Source organism: Anabrus simplex, chromosome 2 (genome assembly GCF_040414725.1).
Source record: "Anabrus simplex isolate iqAnaSimp1 chromosome 2, ASM4041472v1, whole genome shotgun sequence".
Taxonomy (NCBI): Eukaryota; Metazoa; Arthropoda; class Insecta; order Orthoptera; family Tettigoniidae; genus Anabrus; species Anabrus simplex.
This window is the reverse complement of record NC_090266.1, coordinates 744,149,177-744,170,680: the sequence shown is the minus strand read 5'-3', so window position 1 is coordinate 744,170,680 and position 21,504 is coordinate 744,149,177. Positions and strand designations below refer to the sequence as shown.

At 38.2% G+C, this 21,504-nt stretch overlaps 1 protein-coding gene across 4 annotated transcripts in view; it reads left to right on the top strand.

The window, feature by feature from the left end:
* Ip6k (Inositol hexakisphosphate kinase) overlaps positions 1-21,504 on the top strand; it is a 142,084-nt gene that overhangs the window by 58,264 nt on the left and 62,316 nt on the right. For 2 of the 4 annotated variants that reach the window (XM_067141418.2, XM_067141417.2), the window contains exon 1: positions 14,816-14,945. Coding sequence is in view for 1 of the 4 variants with exons in the window: in XM_067141416.2 (XP_066997517.2) it covers positions 12,665-12,778; positions 14,819-14,945 (241 nt within the window). In the remaining 3 variants the exon portion in view is untranslated. Of the gene's footprint in view, positions 1-12,590; positions 12,779-14,815; positions 14,946-21,504 lie in introns of those variants that run through there. The other 2 variants (XM_067141416.2, XM_067141419.2) reach the window with 2 other exon arrangements.

Sequence of the window (21,504 nt, the reverse complement as noted above, 5' to 3'; positions counted from 1 at the left end):
CGGAGGTTATGGAGAAGCGTGACTCATCACTGAACATGATGCTACGCCAGTCGTCCTCTGTCCATGCCTCCCGGGCAAGGCACCACTCCAAACGCAGGCGTTGATGTTCTGGTGTCAATGGCAACCGACGCATGGGGCGTTAGGACCCCAATCCGGCGGATGCAAGTCGTCGAGACTATGCGGGAAATCGCAGGATGCTGTAGAGCAGGGCCTCTCAAACGCCCAAACTCTCACGCGTGCAGAGCGAGGTGCATAGGCTCTGTGCACTGTGCATCGGTACGCTTCGCCTCAACTCGGCTTGACTCGGATGGTGTAGTGTGCTGAGAGCGACGAAGCGTTTGGTGGTAGACGACGTGTTTATCAGTGAAATAGACAAGCGCACGACAACAACATAATAATGGAGCAACCTGTTTCGAAGAAAGCAAAGACTTCCGAAAGTCCATTTCAATCGAACTGGGAACTTTCGTATATTTTTTTTTTGTTTGTTTGTCGTGACGATAACGCCAAATGCTTAATCTGTGGGACGATAATTATGTGCGTAAGAAAATCATCTATTGAAAGACACTACAACAGACTACATTCGGAAAATTATTGTGAAATCATAGGAGACGTCAGAGAGAAAGAATTAAGGAAGTTGAAACAGCTTGAAGAAGAGCATTCTATATCCACAAATGAGTTTTGTTCCAGTACTGTAGCATTTTCATTTTGGTTACGGGTTCTGCATTTTTTAAAATTATGTTTACATTCCTCTCAAACATGTATGTGTATTTCTAATTCACTTTTTTAATTTCTTAATAACACTGGTAACCTTGTCCCATACAACTGAACGTCTCCGCTCACCATACGTAAACATTTCGCAGTGGGGGAGAAACAGCAGTGAAGGTGAGGAACGCGGAGACAGGCCGAACGGGGAGACAGGTGTAGGGAGAGAGGAGTGGGGGGTCTGCACTCTGGTCAACCAAGCGAAGTCGTCTTTTGCACCGTGCACAGTGCATGCACCACGCGCATGCACCCTGAGAGGCCCTGCTGTAGAGTCTCCAGTACATGTTCGCGAATGGCGAGTGTCGAAGTTATGCTCCCTCGGGGTGGTGTTTCTTGGTCGACCCGAACCTGCACGATGTGATTGGGTGCCCTCATGTACCCATGGAGTCCAACATCGGACCACTGTGACATCTGAATAGCCCAAATGCCTGGTAATTGCACGATACGACCAACCAGCCTCATGCAGTCCCACAATGCGGCCTCTGTCGAATGCTGTCAGTTGGTGGATAGGCAGTTTAACGCGTCTGCGAGGCATCGCGGGTGCTTCTTAGTGTGCGTAGTCCTCTCTGCACGTCTTGCTTAACTGTCTGTCTGACTCACAGCAATGACAGGTAACAACTTATAAACAACAGGACGGTGCCATCACCAATGCACTCTGGTGGGCGTTCTATACACTACAGATCCTTATAAATCTAATCATTTACTCACACATCAATGATATGAATCCATAACGAAATGGGATAATATTGGACCATTCCTTCTGGGTGCTTAACTTTTTTTTTATCAGGCAGTGTATATCGATGTTTTGTTTACGAACAGCCACAGGTGAGCTAATAATGAGTACTTTTGTGCCGGGGTGAGTGGCTCAGACGGTTGAGACGCTGGATTTCTGATCCCAACTTGGCAGGTTCGATCCTAGCTCGGACCGGCGTTATTTGAAGGTGCACAAATACGTCAACCTCGTGTCTGTAGTTTTACTGGCACGTAAAAAAACTCCTGGACGACTAAATTCGGGCACCTCCGCGTCACCGAAAACTTTAAAAGTAGTTAGTGCGACGTAAAAATATTATTATTAATATTATTATTATTATTGTTGTTGTTGTTGTTGTTGGTGTTGTTGTTGGTAGTACTTTAAATTTTTGTACGAAATTCTTCAAACAACTGTTTACTTTGCAGAGTTTAATCGACAAATCAGCTTGCAGTTCGTACTTCATAAATGTCTTATTTGCTTTATATATGAAACTTCGTATTTCGTAGTCTTCTTCGAAGACCTTAAAGGAAACTGCACCTGGAATTTTCACAGCATGCGCCGACTTTGTGGCTCTGTTCATTAGTTGTAATCTCTTCTGTTTTTAAGAGAGCGAATTTGATTCCGGCTGAGGTGGTTAGCATTTGAGTGTGTTTAAATGTAACAGCCTGAGCATGCTAAAGACATTCTACACTACAAAATTCCTATACTTCGGCGTCCATTGAATAGTAATTGAAGGAGCTTTGAACAAATACATTATTATTATTATTATTATTATTATTATTATTATTATTATTATTATTATTATTATTATTATTATTATTATTGGAAGTCATATACCAGTATGTCGATCAACTCTCTTATGGTACGAATGAATCAGTAACTGCTGAATAAGTTCTAGAATGTCATCACTTGCATCAAAATAGTGACTGCATTTATCTTTAACCCATCAACACACATTGGACTATTAAATTTGCTGCCCTGTTTAGGCACGCCTACCGATCAGCGATGTGTAATATTGTTGACTGAGCCTCTTGTGACTGCAATAATCTCAATAATGTTAAGTATTCAAGCTTGATGTTGTTATATTTTGTATAGAGTAATAAATAAGTTACAAGATTGTGAGTACCTGTAAGAAGACCTCGACAACGTTGTGAGGTGGACAGCAGGCAATGGTATGATGATAAACGGGGTTCAAAGTGAGGTAATGATTTTCAATAATAGGAAAAGTCCTCTTAATTTTAATTACTGCGTTGATTGGGGTGGAAGTTCCTTATGGGGATAATGTAAGGAAAGATCTTAATTGGGGTTATCACATAAACGGAATTGTAAATAAAGGGTAGCCTACAGATCTCTGCACGTGAATGTGTGTGTATTTGGGGGTTGTAGTAAGGATGTAAAAGAAAGGGCATTTCAATCTCTGGTAGGACCCCTAACTAGGTTCTAGTGAATGGGACACTCACCAGGATTACTTGATTCGAGAACTGAAAACAATCCAAAGAAAAGCAGTTGGATTTGTTCTGGGTGATTGCCGACAAAGAGTAGCGTTACGAAAATGTTGCAAAAATTGTTGTTCACTGAATTTCTAGAAATATTAATTAAAAATCAGGCGTCCGATGATAATAGCTAGGCCCTAAATGGCGAAGGAGTTTCATCATGAGTGACGACATGGATATTTAAAGTACAACAACGATGTAAATGTGTCTACCAAATGTACGTACAATATGCCTTCAGATAAATAACATAACTGATGTTATTCCCGGTAAGCATGATTGGATTGTTGGCGAGTTTATCGGATCATTTAAACCCAAGCAACCACAAGCCACAGCTTATCTACCTTAACTCCATATTATATTATAAATGTTTCTAAAGCACCTCTTACAATTTAATAGCGAAAATTATAATTCATTACGTATATTACAAAAATATTTGAGGATATTGGCCTAACTCTTTATTATATCCGGTCAAAAATGCATAAACTGCAATAAACATAACTTATTTCTTACAACGTAAATTGAAAATGACGCAGATTTCTTTCATTATTTTCTGCCTCCATTTCAAACTCGGGTATTGCCGCAGTGGTCGACTGTGACAACCACTCCCAATCTTCACGGCCTGTGACGTAACCACAACGTCATTGTGGTTGAATAGCACACGCTCATCGTCTGCCTGTTTCTGGTCAGAGTTATTAGCTGAAATATTGTCACATAACGGGTTTTCTTGTCGCAACGACGATATGTTACGTTAACGAAACCCTGGAACCTTAGACAGCGAACAAGACATACACATTTCCTCTCGTCTGAGAAGGAAAGAAAAAGTGATGATCGCTGAAATGTTATGTTTACGGAATTGCTGAATTCGCCGATTTACGTGACTTGATAGTACGTTGATCTCTGAGATACGATACTTGAGGGTGCTTCAACTCTTGAGGCTTGTTGTCCTTTAAGAAGGGCAGAGTTTAAGAATTCGTACCCCCACAAAAGAAAATATTGATAAATCGTTTTTGTCATCAGTTGGGAGATTACTTAGCATGCGGTTTGGATTATCGCCTCTTCGTTATGTATCTCCAAAACATAGCGAAAGGCACAAAATAAGATGGAGGTGGCAGGATGTTCACCGTCCAGTGGCAGTCGTTCAGGAAGTTCCTGTTGGCGCTTCATATTATGGCTTTTGTAACATTTGATTGAAACAAATACTAAATTAGAGAACTTCACTATAAAGTGGGATATATGCGTGTACTTTTAAAAGGATAGGGGTCTTTGCTTATATTCCAAAACTGAACACTGTGTCCTTTTAAAATGGTATTCGGTCTGCTCATAAAATAATGAACCTTGCAAGTGTGTCGAAAGTGCTGGAGCTCCTGCTGAATTCTATATTTCCTTGGACTCGAAGTTACAAATATCTTTCCTCTTGGGAAAAATCAGACGTGGATGAATTGAGTGACGTGGAAGAGGAGGTGTTTTTTTAACAACGAAACTCTACAGAGGCATTCATTGACCAATGATAGCGTGTCCTTGTTGTGCCTGTTCCATCAGAGTTAAGTCGCACGCAGAAAGCTGGCGTGGAGTGCATAAAAGACGCACAAAGCGAGTTGACCGTGCGGTTAGGGGCGCGCAGCTATGAGCTTGCATTTGAGAGATAGTGGGTTCGAACTCCCCCCCCCCCCAAACCTTTGATTATTATAGGATGCGTCCAGAGAATACATTTTGATTGCAATAGACCAAGAATACCCGTAATGTTAAACTTCAGGAAGACAACGCTCGTGATACGTTTAGCAGTGAATCTATAGCAAGCGACATGAACAGGTTTTAAAAATCATTGATTTTTTACAGAATCAAAGGTTGAATTAAGCATGTAATTTAAGATACTAGTGTTATACAGGATAACAAAAATGAGGAAGGTACACATCCATCCATGGGCGCCCATATGACAGTTTCTAGAGGGGGGGGGGCCCAGACCTGAGGGTACGTAGTAATTTTAATATTTTGGAAGATAAATGGCGATTTGTACTCTGCGGTAGAATAACCCACGGTGTTCCCTGCCTGTTAATGGGGAACGGTACTACCGCTTGTACGTAATACTGACTTTTAAATCATTTTCTTGAAAGGAAAACACGTGACTACACTAGATTTTTGCCTTTCCCTGAGAGCTAGAGGGGGGTCGTGGCCCCACCTTGCCCCCCGGATATGGGCGCCCTTGCACCCATCACAAAGCTTCACGTAAGAAGGGTTAAACAAAAATATAAAAACTTTCTTTCTAATTTCAACCGTTTCATTTTTATTTTATATAAATGTTTTAATCTCAAGAAACATTTGTTTTAACTCTACAACGCACATCACTTTAACAGTGTGTTTATTATGATTCACCTGAAAAGTTACCGAACTATTGTCGTAAGCCCACACATGTAGACCCCGATTCCACTTGAAGAGTGTCGTTGAGTGGGCTTGTTTCAGGTTTTGGTTGGATGGTTCAGGATGACGGGGATCCTGTGTATTTATACGGAGACAGCGTGTGCAGATAAGTTTGACGTAATTCATCCCCATCTTTAAAACTTACTGGAGCTTATTTCCCACAGCCGGTTTCGATTGCCAGGTAGGAGGCTTACCGAAAATTGGTAATCGCTGTCGTCCTTAACGGCTTTACTTTCGGCAAGTAATAGTAATTTTGCTCTCTTTATTTCAAATACATTTTTTTCGTCATTAAATATTTTATCATTAGGTCTTCTTTCGCTTGATGTTGGTTGTTGAAGGCTCCAATTTCGGTTGTTCAGCAGATGAGCTACGCAGCTGTGGATCAATTTCAACATATTACTGAAATTATAAATATATTAGGACTAGTTACCATTATCAACACCCACTGAGCGGAGTAGCCACGCATGTTAACACTCTACGGCTCTGTAGCCAAGCTCCTGCATTCGGGAGACGCGTGGGTTCGAACCCCATCGCCGGCTGTCCTGAGAAGGGTTTTCTTTGCTTTCCCATTATCACTTCTAGTCAAACACCGGGAAATTTCCCATTCATAGGCCACAGTCGATTCCTTCCACCTCCTTACCCAGTTTCATTCACCATTATCATTTCATCTTCATTAGCTTCTGAACTGAGGTTGGCGCCAGAAAAGGATCTAGTCGTAAAACGCCATGGAAATTAATCTCACCTCATTCCCGACCCCGCTACAAGAAAGGGGACCAAGGTGTAAACATACATACCATATCAACATCCATTTCCTCTGTAACATTCGCTAATAGTTTGCGTTGCAGGCCATATCTCGGCAATGATAGCGTTTATCTTTCATATTCCATAGAGGTGTTTTTCACAAAACTGCACTGATCAACTTTTCATTATTTACATTCATGACAGATGCTGATTGATACTATAATAATAATAATAATAATAATAATAATAATAATAATAATAATAATAATAATATATGACTGCGGGAGATAATCAAGTGCTTGTAAGAACCTTAAGAACCTTGGTGTATTCTACTGGCGACTACTAGCGGCAGATCCCATTAGAGGAGGATCAATCGCCTGTTGTCGGCTGTAATCACGTGAAGTTGGCCACCAGCCCAACACGAAGAAGTAGTTTTTTTGCATTCCCATAGATATCTTTGCTCACTTTATGTAATTTTGTAAAGTTCTTCAGTTCTTAATGCTGATTCAAAATATTTACATGATTATCCAGTGATATTCCATTGCCAAGTTTTTCTTCCTTTATTCTGAATCAGAATTTTTATATATTTACAATACTTACATAATTTACTAGTCCAGTTATATTCCAGTTGTAGAACTTGTGTTTTTACAGGTTAGAAATCGAGGAAGTAATGACTGTCATGGACAGTAAAGCATGTATATAAACTCTGTGAAAAAAAAGACATGCAAAATGGAAGCATGTGTGTGTAATTGTCTCATGTTAAGAAAACTGTAATCTGTAATTAAGTACAATAAACATGTGCAGAATCATAGTTTAATATCAGTGCGTTTTTGTAATGTGTATTCGATTTTCCATACTGCAGTAATTACTCTTTTACACCAGTTTCAGTTCCACTGCAGTTTCTGAACATAAGCCAAGCAATTTTCTTAGTTTGTCATTAACTTCAAGTTTTTTAAAGCCTTTGAAATCCTCTCATCAATCTTCACTGCTGATTTATTCCTTCCTTCCCCATCGACATTCAAAACTATCCTGTCAAATTGGGGACCATAGTACCTACTCTGCATCATCTCGAAGGGTCTTGATCAGTGAATGTATGTTTGGGTTCACTCTCAAAATTAAACTGTTCATTCTTTGGTTCAGAAACGTTATTAGTCCGGTCCACAACAGTTCCACATATTCCTTGGCATATGCTCCTTATCCCGCCATTGATTGATGACATTGTCATAAAAAACATGTAGATGCTTGTTTTCAGACGTGCACTCCTGAATACATTACCAAACCATTCTAGGTGAGCTGAACACATTCGAATGTGAAGTCAAATTCCTTCATTTTCTCTGTATGCAAGATTAAGGCCACAGTCTTGTACTTTCCGTGAGATATGGATTAAAATGATGATTACAACCAAAAACTCAGTTTCAGGAAGTAGCGTTTTAGCTCGTTGGAAGATGGTAATTGCAAAGTCTAAGTGTCACAGGGTTGCATCATGGTACATTGTTTTTAACAGCTTTGAAGAAACAATCATATATTTACCATTCTTGTTTGGGAATAGTGCGTAGACAGCTAACATAGTGTTTATTTCTTCCCAAGAACTTCCAAGATTGGCGTAGATGATAAATAACTGACCAGACTGCTTGCTTAAACGTTTGGAGGTTCCGTTGGCGAAGAATGAAGAACAACTTTATAAAGCAGGGTTTCCTTTATCACCGGCAAACACTAATACCGGTATTCTGTCTTTGGGCCGCATGTTGTCTTCTTACCACCGTCGATCATGGCTATGTTGTTTTCTTGTAGTATTACTCCTTAAGAATCAATTGGGCATTACATAGATCCCAATCTCTTCCATCAGATGAGATGTATTGATTGTTCGGTACTTCTTTGTGATGGCAGTCATGTCACACAATCACAACTTCAATTGAAAAGCTGGCGTACTTCTTTGGTGGAAATTGTTGAAATTATATGGTCTGTTTCCATTGCAGTTTTTGTTTTTGCATTTACTACACAAATTCTCACTTCATTTGCCACTTCATCTGGAATGCAAACATGAATTACTTCACCTGAAACTGCATTACTTTTTGTTGTTTTTCTTTCTTTACATTTTACTTTTCTTGAAACCTACACAACACCAATGAGCCAGTTGATCTTTATTGGTATGGTCCACAATATAGTGATGTCCATTGTAAATCAACAAACGCTTTCCCTTGGTGGTCTTGGTGAACTCCATAGCTGCAAAACAATTGTTACCAGTTCAACACGGAACATTACTGTAGTTGTCACACAGTATCGACAATAGCAATGAACTCTACTTACTGGGTAGGTCTTCCTCTCCCTTACTTGTGCTTTTAAAACCTCCTTGGACCTTTGTGCAAGTGTCACTGTTTGAAATCCCATGCTTAGTAACTTTCTGGAATGTTTGGCGTTCCATGCAAATGTCAACATATTCCATCTCTGTGCAAGTGTCACAATTTCCTGATCATTACATAATACGTGATATCATGTGAAATGGCCTTTCCTTTCAAGACTGCAATGGCTAGTCACAGGTGTTCACCAAGCCTATTTTCATAGATGAGATCTTGTAGTTATCTGATTATAGAACATAATAGAATAATTGTATTGCCATTAAGTAACATAGTTGTAATAATTGACAAAGACGGTTGCATACTAAAATAGGTAATTGAATGTTATTTGTACATGTTAATATCTTACTCTACATCAGTGCTGAAAGTTATAGTCTACAAATGATTGAATTGTTCTAAAGCAATGTAGGGCCACCCTTACTGTTTATAATGAATAATGAGGGGCAGCAAAGTGTCCTCACAAATGGACACAATACTGATTGTTGATGACATTGTGTTTTGAGGAAAAGATGTGTGAGGAGTCCAAGAACAGCCTGATGTAGTAAATGAGAGTTTGAAGATTGGAGAATTAAAAACAGAGCGGAGAAAGGAAAGACAAGTATCTAGGAAAGAGGAGAACAAATATGAGGAATAGAAATTGGAAATAAAGATACTGTGTAGAGCTTCAAGTACGTTGAAAGTGATATAAGGGACAGTTCGAAATTAAATAGGAGAATCAGCTGGAGGAGATAACGGATGCCTTCTGTCACAGCGTTTGCAACTCTTGTTGATGAAATATACACCAAAAGAAGACTAAATACAGCATTAGGTAAATTACTTGCCTGGTATGACTTAAGGAGCCGTGATGTGGTCAGTGGTGAAAATGAGTGAATATTGGGTCCAAGCATTGTAAGTCAAATTTCTGAGAATTTTGTTTCAGAAAGCATTGGAAAAATTGAAAGTGTGTATTTAAAGAAATAGAATGTGAAGGAGAAAAGGTTACTGAATCTTCCCTGTGCATGTAACTACTAAGCCACCATACTACTACTATTATTATTATTATTATTATTATTATTATTATTATTATTATTATTATTATTATCATCATTATGATTACAGCCTTTTGTCTGAATGATCAGCTTCGATACCTCCGTTTCAGAGAACCCTGGTTTGCTTCCTGGCCAGTTCGAAGTACTTCATCACTTCTGGTCAATCCTCTGACTTCAGGATTGGGTGTTTGCATTTATCCCAACACACTTCTCTTCATATACATAAAGCACACTAGGCCAGCAACTACCACAGCAACATGCAATAGTGAATGCATCCCTTCCCTTAGAATTGGCATCAGGAAGGGCATCTGGCTGTAAAACAGTGCAAAGTCCACATGTGCAAGACACTCTCATTTAAATTACAGCACAGGTGCCAAACCTTGCCCACTGTAAACGCAGTGGCCATGCTAGAAACACCTGTGCATGCAGGTGCAAGTCTTTTCCTCTCAGACGGCTTGTACTTCCACACGTTGTTGACTCAGGGCTGTGCACGCCTATAGATGACAGGCTCCAGTTACCTATTATGGTCTACAACTAATGGTTGAAACATACAGCTACATAAGTTGCGAAATAAGGATTGACACAGTAATTTGTTGGTGTGTGTTTGTATACTATTGTAATAAATACGGTTGCTTGAAGACATGCTGCTGCTAATAATAATAATAATAATAATAATAATAATAATAATAATAATAATAATAATAATAATACTTTATTAACGGAAATACCATTTTACATAACAGTAGAGAAGTATAGACAAAACACAGTAAAAAGAAAGTTCAATGGAGTATAAGTAGAAAAAATATGTACAGATATATACACAGGATATATTACAAGTAAGCACAGGAAAGTAATACAAAAGTAATACAAAACACAGTAAAAAGTAAGTTCAATGGAGTATAAGTAGAACATATGTACAGATATATACACAGGTTATATTACAAGTAAGCACAGGAAAGTAATAGTCAGTTCTGGAGTTTATGTAAATGAGTTCTAAATTTTGACAATGAGCAGTTAAATATATCAATATCCACTTTGTTTAGAGATCTTGACATTTGTTCAATTGGCCCATTGAATGCATAGTTAGTTCTATGCCAATTTGTAGACAATGTATTCTTGAACCTTGTGCGTCTGTCTGGTACATGTACGTTAATTTTTGCAAGGAGTTGTGGACAATTCACCAAGGAATGAAGCAATTTAAAAATGAAGAGTGTATCCAATAATTCACGGCGTTGTGACAGGCTATGCAGATTTAAGGACTGTTGTAGGGATGTATAATCAACATTATCATATGAGAATCCTGCTCTAAAAGAATATAGACGAAGAAATTTATGTTGTACTGAATCTTATCTATGGATAGAGGTCTGATGAGAAGGGTTCCAAACAGGTGTACAGTATTCTAGTATAGGGCGTACCATAGATACATACAGCAATCGATAGGCAGCTAAGTTTGAAAATTCCCTAGAATATCTAGTAATGCAACCCAATCTTTGAAATGCTTTCTTACAAATATTTTCAATATGTTCATTAAATGATAGGTTATAACTGAATAAAACACCAAGGTCATTAACTTGTGAAACAGGAGTTAGAATGTTATTACTAAATTTGTACGGCAATGCTATTTTCTTCTTGTTTTTAAAAAACGATATTATTTTACATTTCTCATGATTAAGTTTCAACCCATTTTGAATACAGTATTTATTCCAGTTGATGTAAATCTTCTTGGAGTTTTAAACAATCAAGTGGACAATTAATTTGCATAAAATTTTTTGCATCATCGGCAAACAAAAGCAATTTAGAATTCTTAAGTATAATTTTAATGTTATTTATGTAGAGAGTAAAAAGTAAGGGCACAAGGTGAGACCCTTGAGGAACTCCACTGGTAACAATAATAGGCGCAGAAAAATGATTCCTTATTTTAACAATCTGCAGGCGATTTTTAAGATATGATTCAAACCATGAGAGGAGAGGCCCATTAATTCCGTAGCCCATTAGTTTTTGCAGCAAGATATCGTGATTGACAGTGTCAAAAGCTTTTGAGAAGTCTGTATAAATGCAGTCCACTTGGGAGTGGTTCTTTATAGCATCCAAGAGAAACTGATAGAATAAAAGAAGATTCTTGAAGATGGTTGACCGTCCTGAAAAGAATCCATGCTGCTCATCAATGATGATGTTTCTAAAGAGAGGTGTGATTTTGTCAAGAATTATTGAGTCAAATATTTTGGAAATATGAGAAGAAATTATAACTGGTCTATATTGTTTTATGTCAGTTTTATCACCATTTTTGAAAACTGGACTAACAAATCCTTTCTTCCATTCCACTGGAAAAACACCTTGGTTTAATAAGTGGATAAGTTGTCGAAGCCTATTTTCCTTTGTTTAAACTTATAAAAACATGACATTTTGCTTGTTAAGTATGTGGTATTATTTTGCTTCATAATTGTTCATAGAAGAGTTGAGAATGTTAAAGCCTCTAAAAAAGAAAATGATGATGATGATGATATTGTTGTTTCTAGGGGCCTAACATCTAGGTCAAAAGCCCCCCCCCCAAGAAAGCCTTTTATTTTGTACTTAGTAGTTTATGCCAAGCTTTAAAGTTATTTATTTTCCTAGACGGTTATTGCAAAGCATGGTGTTTCACGTATTTTATGCAAACACCGCATTTAACACATTCAGTTATGTACGTCCTTATATGAACGTGTAATGTACACCGCTCCATGCTTACACGGTTTGATAATGTCGTGGGCTAGCACTTGTAACAGCTGTTTGTCATGCACGCAGACTTTTCAGTCTCATCGTGACCGTGACATACCTGAATTATAGTATTCATAAAAAGAGGTTAATTGCAATTGTGTATCCTTCCATTGTCAGTTGACAATTCCATAGCAGTTTGTAGGTGTATACCTTTGTGTCAGAGTTATTTTCTTTGCAATTTCTTGCTAATTGTTCTCCTAATATCATTCTAATGTGGGAGGGGATGTTCTTTTTGGGGAAGTGTTGGAAGTTGGTTTTTCTTTCTACATCCAAAGTTTTCATCCATGTTTAGGCCTAGGGGCAGTTCCATGCCCGCCACCCGTCGACGAGGAGAAAGAACCACAGGGAGCAGAGAGCTGCAAGGAAATGGTGTACTTGTTGGGGGGCTGGGGCATGAACGATGCAGATCCTCACTACTGCCCACCTATTGTCAATGGTGAAGATGACTCCGAGGTGTCACTGCAACCACTCAACAACCAGGTCAGTTCTGTTCTGGTAATAAGCTATCTCATCTTGAAATTAATTCATTCTGTCTGCTGGTTTGTTTTCCTATACTAGTGAATTGGATTTTTAAGCTTATGTCTGCTTTCAAAACATACAACTTTTCCCAAACTTATTTAAAATGTATTAAATTACCTGTCACCTATTTAATTATATCTTGACTGTAGGGCAGTATTTAACTGAATATTTCATACATTGTAAACCAGAAATTTGTGGGTAATAGGTTTAGGAAATTACAATAATTAATTATTTGTGTGCCATAAGTATAATTATGCAAAATAACTTACGGCTCATCACACAGGAGCCGGCCCCACAGTGTAGGGGTAGTGTGCCTGCCTCTTACTCCCAGGCCCCGGGTTCGATTCCCGGCCAGGTCAGGGATTTTTACCTGCATCTGAGGGCTGGTTCGAGGTCGACTCAGCCTATGTGATTACAATTGAGGAGTTATCTGATGGTAAGATGGCGACCCCGGTCTAGATACCAAGAATAACGGTCAAGAGGATCCGTCGTGCTCACCACACGACACCACTTAACCTGCAGGCCTTCAGGCTGAGCCGTGGTCGCTTGGTAGGCCAAGGCCCTTTGGGGTTGCTGCACCATGGGGTTTGGGGGTTTATCACACAGGATGCATAAGTGTGAATTCTGATAAAGAAAGTAGTTTGCTTTTAATATTGTAAGAAAGAGCAGCATTAATGAATAAGCCATGACATACTGACCATGATTTCTTTCAACATACATATTCTTGACTTGGGAAGGGCAAGCTTGCATGTTCTTGGAAAGTTATTTTTGCTTATGATAATGTTTTGTTGCTTAACTTTCCCCTCTCAGTTGTTGGCATAATGGATGTTATGTTTTGACACTGAAATTGCAAATTGTAAATAGGTTAATAAACATTGAATTTTCATGACCGCATTGTAATTGAGGCTGACTTTCAACCTATTAGGTTGTGTTACGCACATTTAGTACATGTAGAAGTGATGTTAAGTACAGAACAAAAATGGCCAACCGGACAGCAGTGGGATACGAACCCACAACCTCCCGATTTTGCGTTGGGTAGAAAGAAAGACAAGAGTTAGCAATTTTTGTCAAGTCTCCGAATCCTGTGATATAGATTTGGATAGAAATATTCATGGACTTATCGTACTTAAGTCAAAAATGGCTTACTGCTGAAGCTGAAGAGATGGAAAAATTCAGTGTGGTAATTAAGATGCTCGCTTAATAACTTCCTGTGCTCAAGATAGTGGGACCGAATCCCATCCCAGTAGGTTGACATTTAAGAGTGCATACATGTTGGATGTGTGTGTCATCATCATCATCATCATCATAGAATGAGTACCAGTATAAATTGTGAATGTTAAAATTTTGCTACCCCTGCGGTCTAGGGGTAGCGAGTCGGAGGCCCAGAGTTCATTGGCCGGCCAGGTCAGGGATTTTTACTTGGACTGAGGACTGGTTTGAGGTCCACTCAGCCTATGTGATTGCAATTGAGGAGCTGTCTGACGAAGTAGTGGTCTCGGGGTCTAGAAAGCCAAGAATAATTGAAGAGAGGATTCGTCTCGATGTCTGTGCATCACCTCATAATGTACAGACCTTTGAGCTGATCAGCAGTCGCTTGGCAGGCCAAGACCCATGAGGACTGTTTCGTCGTGGGATTTGGTTTGATTTGGATGCTGAGATTTAAAAATTGAATCCAAACAAGAAGTTTGTACTTAGGCTTACTTGTTTTGTTGTTTGGTTTTCCTCTTCCTTCTCTTTTTTGTTTTTTTCTTCAAGCAGTCCATCCATATCTACTTGCCAATCATGTTACCTCCTAACATTGCTAATTTTAATTATACTTTTATTTTGCTATAAATAAATCTCAACACTGTACTTCAGTTACATTCTCTTTAATAAAGAATGTTTAGGAAGAGGAAGGTAATAATTTTAAAAAAGTTGAAAGAAATGGGATCAGTTAATGTTTGGATATTAATGTGGTTCTTAAAATTAATAATCCTAATATGCATTGTTATTTTCTTACAGGTTGGAGGACATACGCGTTTGCTGCTATTGGACCCTAGTACCATCTGCAAACCCCTCAATCCACAAGAACTCCACTTCTACCAGAACATTCCACACGATATTCAAATGTTCGTGCCTCAATACAAAGGTAAGTGTTAGTCTAAACTTATATCGTGGCACAATGCATGGTTAGAGTGCAGCTAGGGCTGGCTAGGTAAGGCCAGTTTCATGTGCTTGCACTTTGTATGTGTGTGTGTTTGCATGTTTGTGTGTGCATCATCTGCATCATGTTCTTTTGTCAACTGTTAGCCCTTAAAGTTGTTCCTTTCTCAGTATTTCATCAACTTTTCTTATGATATGCTAGTGGTCAATGCATATACTTGTTTACTGCAAGAATTGCAACAATTCATAAGGAGATTTTTGATTCATTAAATTTTGTTGGAAATTCTTTAACTTCCTCAGTCCTCCTTAGTTCAATGAAATGTTTAGGATAATTTTAAGTACATTATCTGATCAAACATATCTGGACACCCTTGTAAGCAAAGTAGGCAGGGTTGTTTCTTTTGCTCAGTGCAAATATGGAACAATAAAAATGTTATTGCTTTTACGTCCCACTATCTACTTTTTTGATGGTTTTTGGAGACGCCGAGGTGCCGGAATTTTGTCCTGCAGGAGTTTTTTTATGTGCCAGTAAATCTACCGACACAAGGCTGATGTACTGATGTATTTGAGCACCTTCAAATATTACCGGACTGAGCCAGGATCGAACCTGCAAAGTTGGTGTCATAAGGCCAGCGCCTCAACCGTCTGAGCCACTCAACCTGGCAAATATGAAACGGCAACATGGGTAAGTCAGGTGAACTCGGAGACTTTCAACATGCGGTAATCATAAGCATAAGCAAGAAATCTGTAAGAGACATTTCTAACTTTACTAATGTACTTAAGTTGAATGTCAGTGATGTAATTGTAAAGCAGAAACGTGGAGGTAGAACTCAGGGACCAACGAACATTAAAGAGGGTGGTGCAAGAAAATTGTTGGTTGTCTGTAAAAAGTATGGCCAGGGAATTTCAAACTGCTCTGCAAAGTACAGCCAGTCCCATGATTGTGTGCCAGGAATGAAAAAGAACAGGGTTTCATCGTCTAGAGCTGTCCATAAACCAAATATTTGCCCTCTTAATAAAAAGCCCCTCCTGGCATGGACACAAGTGATGAAGCATGTTATAAATTGTGGCATTCTGATGGAAGGATTTAGGTTTGCAGAATGTCCAGGAAACACAATCTACTTGAATGTTTAGTATGAAACAGTGAAGTTTGGCGGAGGTGGCTTTATGGTGCGGAGATGTTTCTCGTGGCATGGACTTGGCCCTCTTGTTGGGCTGAATGGCACCGTAAACTCAGAAAATCTTGAAAAATCAGTTTGGTGTTGACCATTGTTTATACAAACATGATAACGTTCAGTCATAAAGCAGGTTCTGTGAGCCAGTGGTTTTAGGATGATAATATTTTACAACTGGACTGACCTGCCAAGAGTCCGGACTTAAACCCTATAGAACACCTGTTGTATGAATTAGAGTGGCAGCTTTGTTCCAGACCCAACATCAAACATCAACATGTTCTCTGGCCGTGGCTCTTTGAGAAGAATGGGATGCCATTCTCGTGGAAATATTCAGATACTTGGTGGAAAGTCTTCCCAACAGACTCAGGGCTGTGATAATGGCAAAAGGCAGACCAGCATCATATTGATGATGCTTGTTGTTTAAGAGGGGCCTAACATCTAGGTCACTGGCCCAGCATCATAATAATATAGACTATTCCTCGAAGTCCATCTCCATTCAAGCCAAATTAAAACATTACTGATTGGCCAGAATGGAGTGAGCAGAAACACTGACAAAGTTAGTAGACTCAGTCCTTGAAAACAGAGAAAGAAGATTCCTTCAAAAAAAATCTTGTCCAAAAGAAAACTCTCATAGGGACCAAGATATGGTTCTCTTTCCGGCTAAGATCAAACCAGGAACTCTATAAAACCATCGAAAAAATTACATCGATGATGAGGAAAAGGAAACTGGCCATTCATATTAAAAGGATGAATCAACAGAGGTTGACAGACAGAACACTCCTTCTGCAAGAAGAATGGAAAACACAGTCTGGGGCACTAACATAGGTGCACAAGGACCTTACATAAGTAGGTATCAAGTAGAAAGAGATACAGAACATAATTTAGGAAAAATTCATGGGACTGAGGGTTGCACTCAAAAAGTCACTGACTTGAGGAACGTTGGCGAGAGTGCAAAGAGAAGGGTATTAGTCTGTGTAACAGAAGGGCAGGTAGATTGTGTAAACATGGCCCAAAGACAGCTGTATAATAATAATAATAATAATAATAATAATAATAATAATAATAATAATAATAATAATAATAATAATAATAATAATAATAATAATAATAATGACTATTAGAGAATATGATACCAGCAAACACTTGTCTTCAGTTTGAGATAGGTGTTCGAATACTTTTGATCAGATAGTGTACAGTACCAAATTTATGTTATCAGTTGGTCTGCATTTACTCTTGTAACATAGTAATGAGATCTTTTTTAAAATAAGACTTTGAAAAGGTTAGAGAAGTCTGTAAAATAACATAGGATAGTTCCATTCTATTATTGCTGTAAAATCTTATGGGAATACTCAAATGTATATTGGTTAAATCATAGACTGCTGGCCATGTGGTGTAGAGGCAGCGTGCCTGCCTGCTTCTTACTCGGAGGCCCCAGGTTAGATTTCCGGCTTGGTCAGGGATTTTTACCTTTAACTCAGGGCTGGTTCGAGGTCCACTCAGCCTATATGATTAGAATTAAGGAGCTATATGATGGCAAGATGGCAGCCCTGGTCTAGAAAGCCAAGAATAATGGCAGAGAGGATTCGTCGTGCTGATCACACGTCGCATCATAATCTGCAGGCCTTCAGGCTAAGCAGCGATCGCTTGGTAGGCCATGGCCCTTCAGGGCTGTTGTGCCATGGGGTTGGGTTTAAATCATAGTCTAGGCTATACAATCCGTTCCTCTGTCACCTCTCTCATCCAATTGGCATATTTAACTGGGAGATGATCCAATACCTATTGATACTGGAATCTGTTGTAATTGTATTATCATGGGAATGTAACACAATGACTTATATCTAGTGCAGGCTTGCTCCTGTCAACAGCCTAAATTAGATTTTATTAGTACATCATTGAGAAAAGATTTGTTATTCAAATTCAGGCAAAATGTGACACAATTGGTACAGATATGGAGGGAAAGGTGCAACTAGTCTGAGAAAGTTTGCCAAAGGTAAATATTTTTGACTTAGCTCAGAATAATTTTCTATGTTGAAAATATTTGGAGAAACCTGTGACTGCTCACGTATTAAAATTTATTCTTGGAATGTGTGGAAGCTTATTCCTCAGTGACGAATTTTACTACCATAACGAATGCAGAGAAGTTTGCAGTATGTAAATAAACTGTTTACAGCTTGAGATTTTATAAAAACTGGAATTGTGCTCACATTGAGCTTTTCCACCTTACACTTTGAAATACTTTAAAAAGAAAGTATTTAATAATGAACTCTTTTGGGCATGTTGGAATATAAAAATGATTCGAGCTTCATCAAATCTATTGGTGGCTGGAAAAACAATTTGGTGCTTCCACACGACTAGGGTGCAGTTTGTTGGAATACTAATTACTGTAACTTACATCAGGGAAACTTCAAAATTAAGAAGCTACTCATCTTATTCTAGATTAATAATGATATTGCACTAGAGAAATTTGCACCACCTTGATCCACAACTAGCAAGATACCCGTTCTTCACTACGGATTTAAAATGAAAGTTGTTATTCAAAGTTTTACATTTTGGAGAGTTCACTGTCAGCTGAGCCTGTAAAATACGTCCTCAGTTACTACGTCAAAGGGTTTTGAGGGAATAATGACTTATTTTATAATCTACCACTCACTTGAACCCCGTACGGAAGAATTTGAATGTTTTTAACCATAGCTCATTTAATATGTAGGACGTAAAAGCAACCAACCTATGACATTTTGATTATGTACGTCGAACAGTAATGGAGGAATGAATACTTTCTTAAGGGGTGAATGTTTTGAAATATTTATTAACATCTAGGATATAGAAGACAATCCTTCATTAAAAAAGTTATGTTCGTGCCTGAAACAGTTTCAGAAGAATGGATATTGTGTTTATGAGAGTCAGCTATCATCTAAACCTCTTCGGGGAGAAATGTTTTGAAGTATACGGTATTTTACACCTAGGACATAAAAGAAGACCCTTCTCGTAAAATTACAACTTTCTACTGCAGACAGTTTTGGAGGGATGAATTTAGTTTGAGGGGCTATCCTCATTTGACACTTTAGCGGTGGAACGCTTAAAAACATTTCCTATTTCACACCTAGGATTTAAAATATATACCGCTGTTTGGAATTTTGTCTACGTTTGTTAAACCAGTTTGGAGGAAGGAATTAATATTTGTTTTTGGATCTTAACCCCATTTAACTCTCTGAGGGGTTAAATTTATTTCAAAACTTTCGTTATTTAACACCTAGGATATTATTTGACATTTTAACCTCGTAATTCATACGGTTTCATATAAACATATATTTTTGTCGTCATTCCTCATCCCCCAGTCAAAACCCCTTAGGGGTATATTGTTTTAAGTCCGCTTCTTATTTGTTTCCTCATCAAAAGATTTCAATTTCTTTTACACCCCCATTGAAAGTTGATTCCCCCCCTCCCCCCCCCCCCAAAATGTGTGTTTCTTTATTTTTAAAGGAGATTCCAAGTACCAAATTTCACATCCGTAACATCCTTCATTTTTGTGATATAAGTGTCCTCATACAAAGAATTACTCACATTTCTCCATTCATGTACCTACCCTTAATTGGATTTTCCAAAAACAAAAGAATGCAATTTCTTTATTTTTAAAGAAGATTCCAAATACAAATCTTCATGTCTGTAATATCTTCAGTTTTTGAGATATAAGTATCCTCATAAAAAGAACTCGATCCCTCTTCAGTCCTTTTTACCCCCCCCCCCCGCCCCAAAGTGGATTTTACAGAAACAAAAAAAATACATATTTATTATTGAAGGAGATTCCAAATACCAATTTTCACATCTGTAATATCTTAAGATTTTGAGATACACTAATTTTTTAAATGTAAGTCTACTGCAACACAACCCTTCTGCAGAATTATAATTAAATATAACACGCTTATGTTAGTTTTAATTAATGAATGTAATACAAAGATTAGATAGCGTGTAGTTCATTAATTAATATCCTTTATTATTTTAGTACAGTTATCAATGTTTGTAGTCTGTAAGACCTAGTGCTCTTTACTTTTATCGTGGACTGTAGGTGTACTATAATTAGGGATATTTGTGCCCTATTTTATGCCAGATTTATTAAACTAAACTAAATTTAAATTTAAATTAACGTTGATTCTCCTAATAGTGAATGACTAAAAGGATCCTGAATTCTTAATTTAGACATGATTTGGGCATAAAACAATAACACATGAGAGGCATAGATTCACCTTCAGTGATGGCAGTTCTGACAGTGACATTGAAGAAGGGATGTCAGTAGTAAAGGTGCTACGGCCAAACTATTCATAATTCTATGGCTGTAACTAGAAATGTGTTCGGTGACCAGGTAATTTTTTTTGCTAGTTGCTTTACGTCGCACTGACACAGATAGGTCTTATGGCGACGATGTGACAGGGAAGGAAGCGGCCATGGCCTTAATTAAGGTACAGCCCCAGCATTTGCCTGGTATGAAAATGGGAAACCATGGAAAACCATTTTCAGGGCCGCCGACAGTGGGGTTCGAACCTACTTTCTCCTGAATACTGGATACTGGCCACACTTAAGCGACTGCAGCTATCGAGCTTGGTGACCAGATAATTAGTAGGAGATTATGGTCAGCTCGTTCTCTAGATCTTAGTATGAGAGACATTTATTTGTGGGAAAATTTGAAACAGAAAGTCTATTGGAACAATTCATATACAGCTGAGGCCCTGGGAAACAAAGTTAGGAGAGTGATAAGTGAAATAACACAGAATGAATAGACACATTTCACATAATTTCCTTCGAAGATGTCATCTCTGCATAAACGAAAATGGTAACCATTTTTAGCAGCTGTTATGACATCAAGGTAAGGAAAGGAAAATCATTGCCTGCTTTTCATTTCTTTCCTGTTTTTTTTTTTTTTTTCCTTGTGAAAATGTACTTTCAAACTTCTATTCATATATTTTGTAGCAATTTGTAAATGGATAATTCCAAGTGAAATGTTGGACTTTGGACATCCTTAGTCAGATGCATTACGCGTAGAACCTTATTGACTGCATCGTTGTCTCGTCCGTGTTACATCAATAAGGTTCTTCCCTGTGCTCTTATTTCATCACTGCACACTGATGGAATTTACTCAATATACCGTAATAGTGTAGTCTTCTTGTGACGTTCATAGTTGAGCCCAATTTATGCCTTCCATTTTGTTATTTGGTTCTTGTGTAATTGTAGTGCAGTGAAGTGTGGCTGTTACTGTTTAGCTGACTTAAGCATTAATAGAAATTGATTAAGATATAATACGAAAAGCTGCATCTTCAGAAAAATGCATACAGTACATGAAGGACCCCATGGGTGTACCATCATTGTCTAGTACCTAGT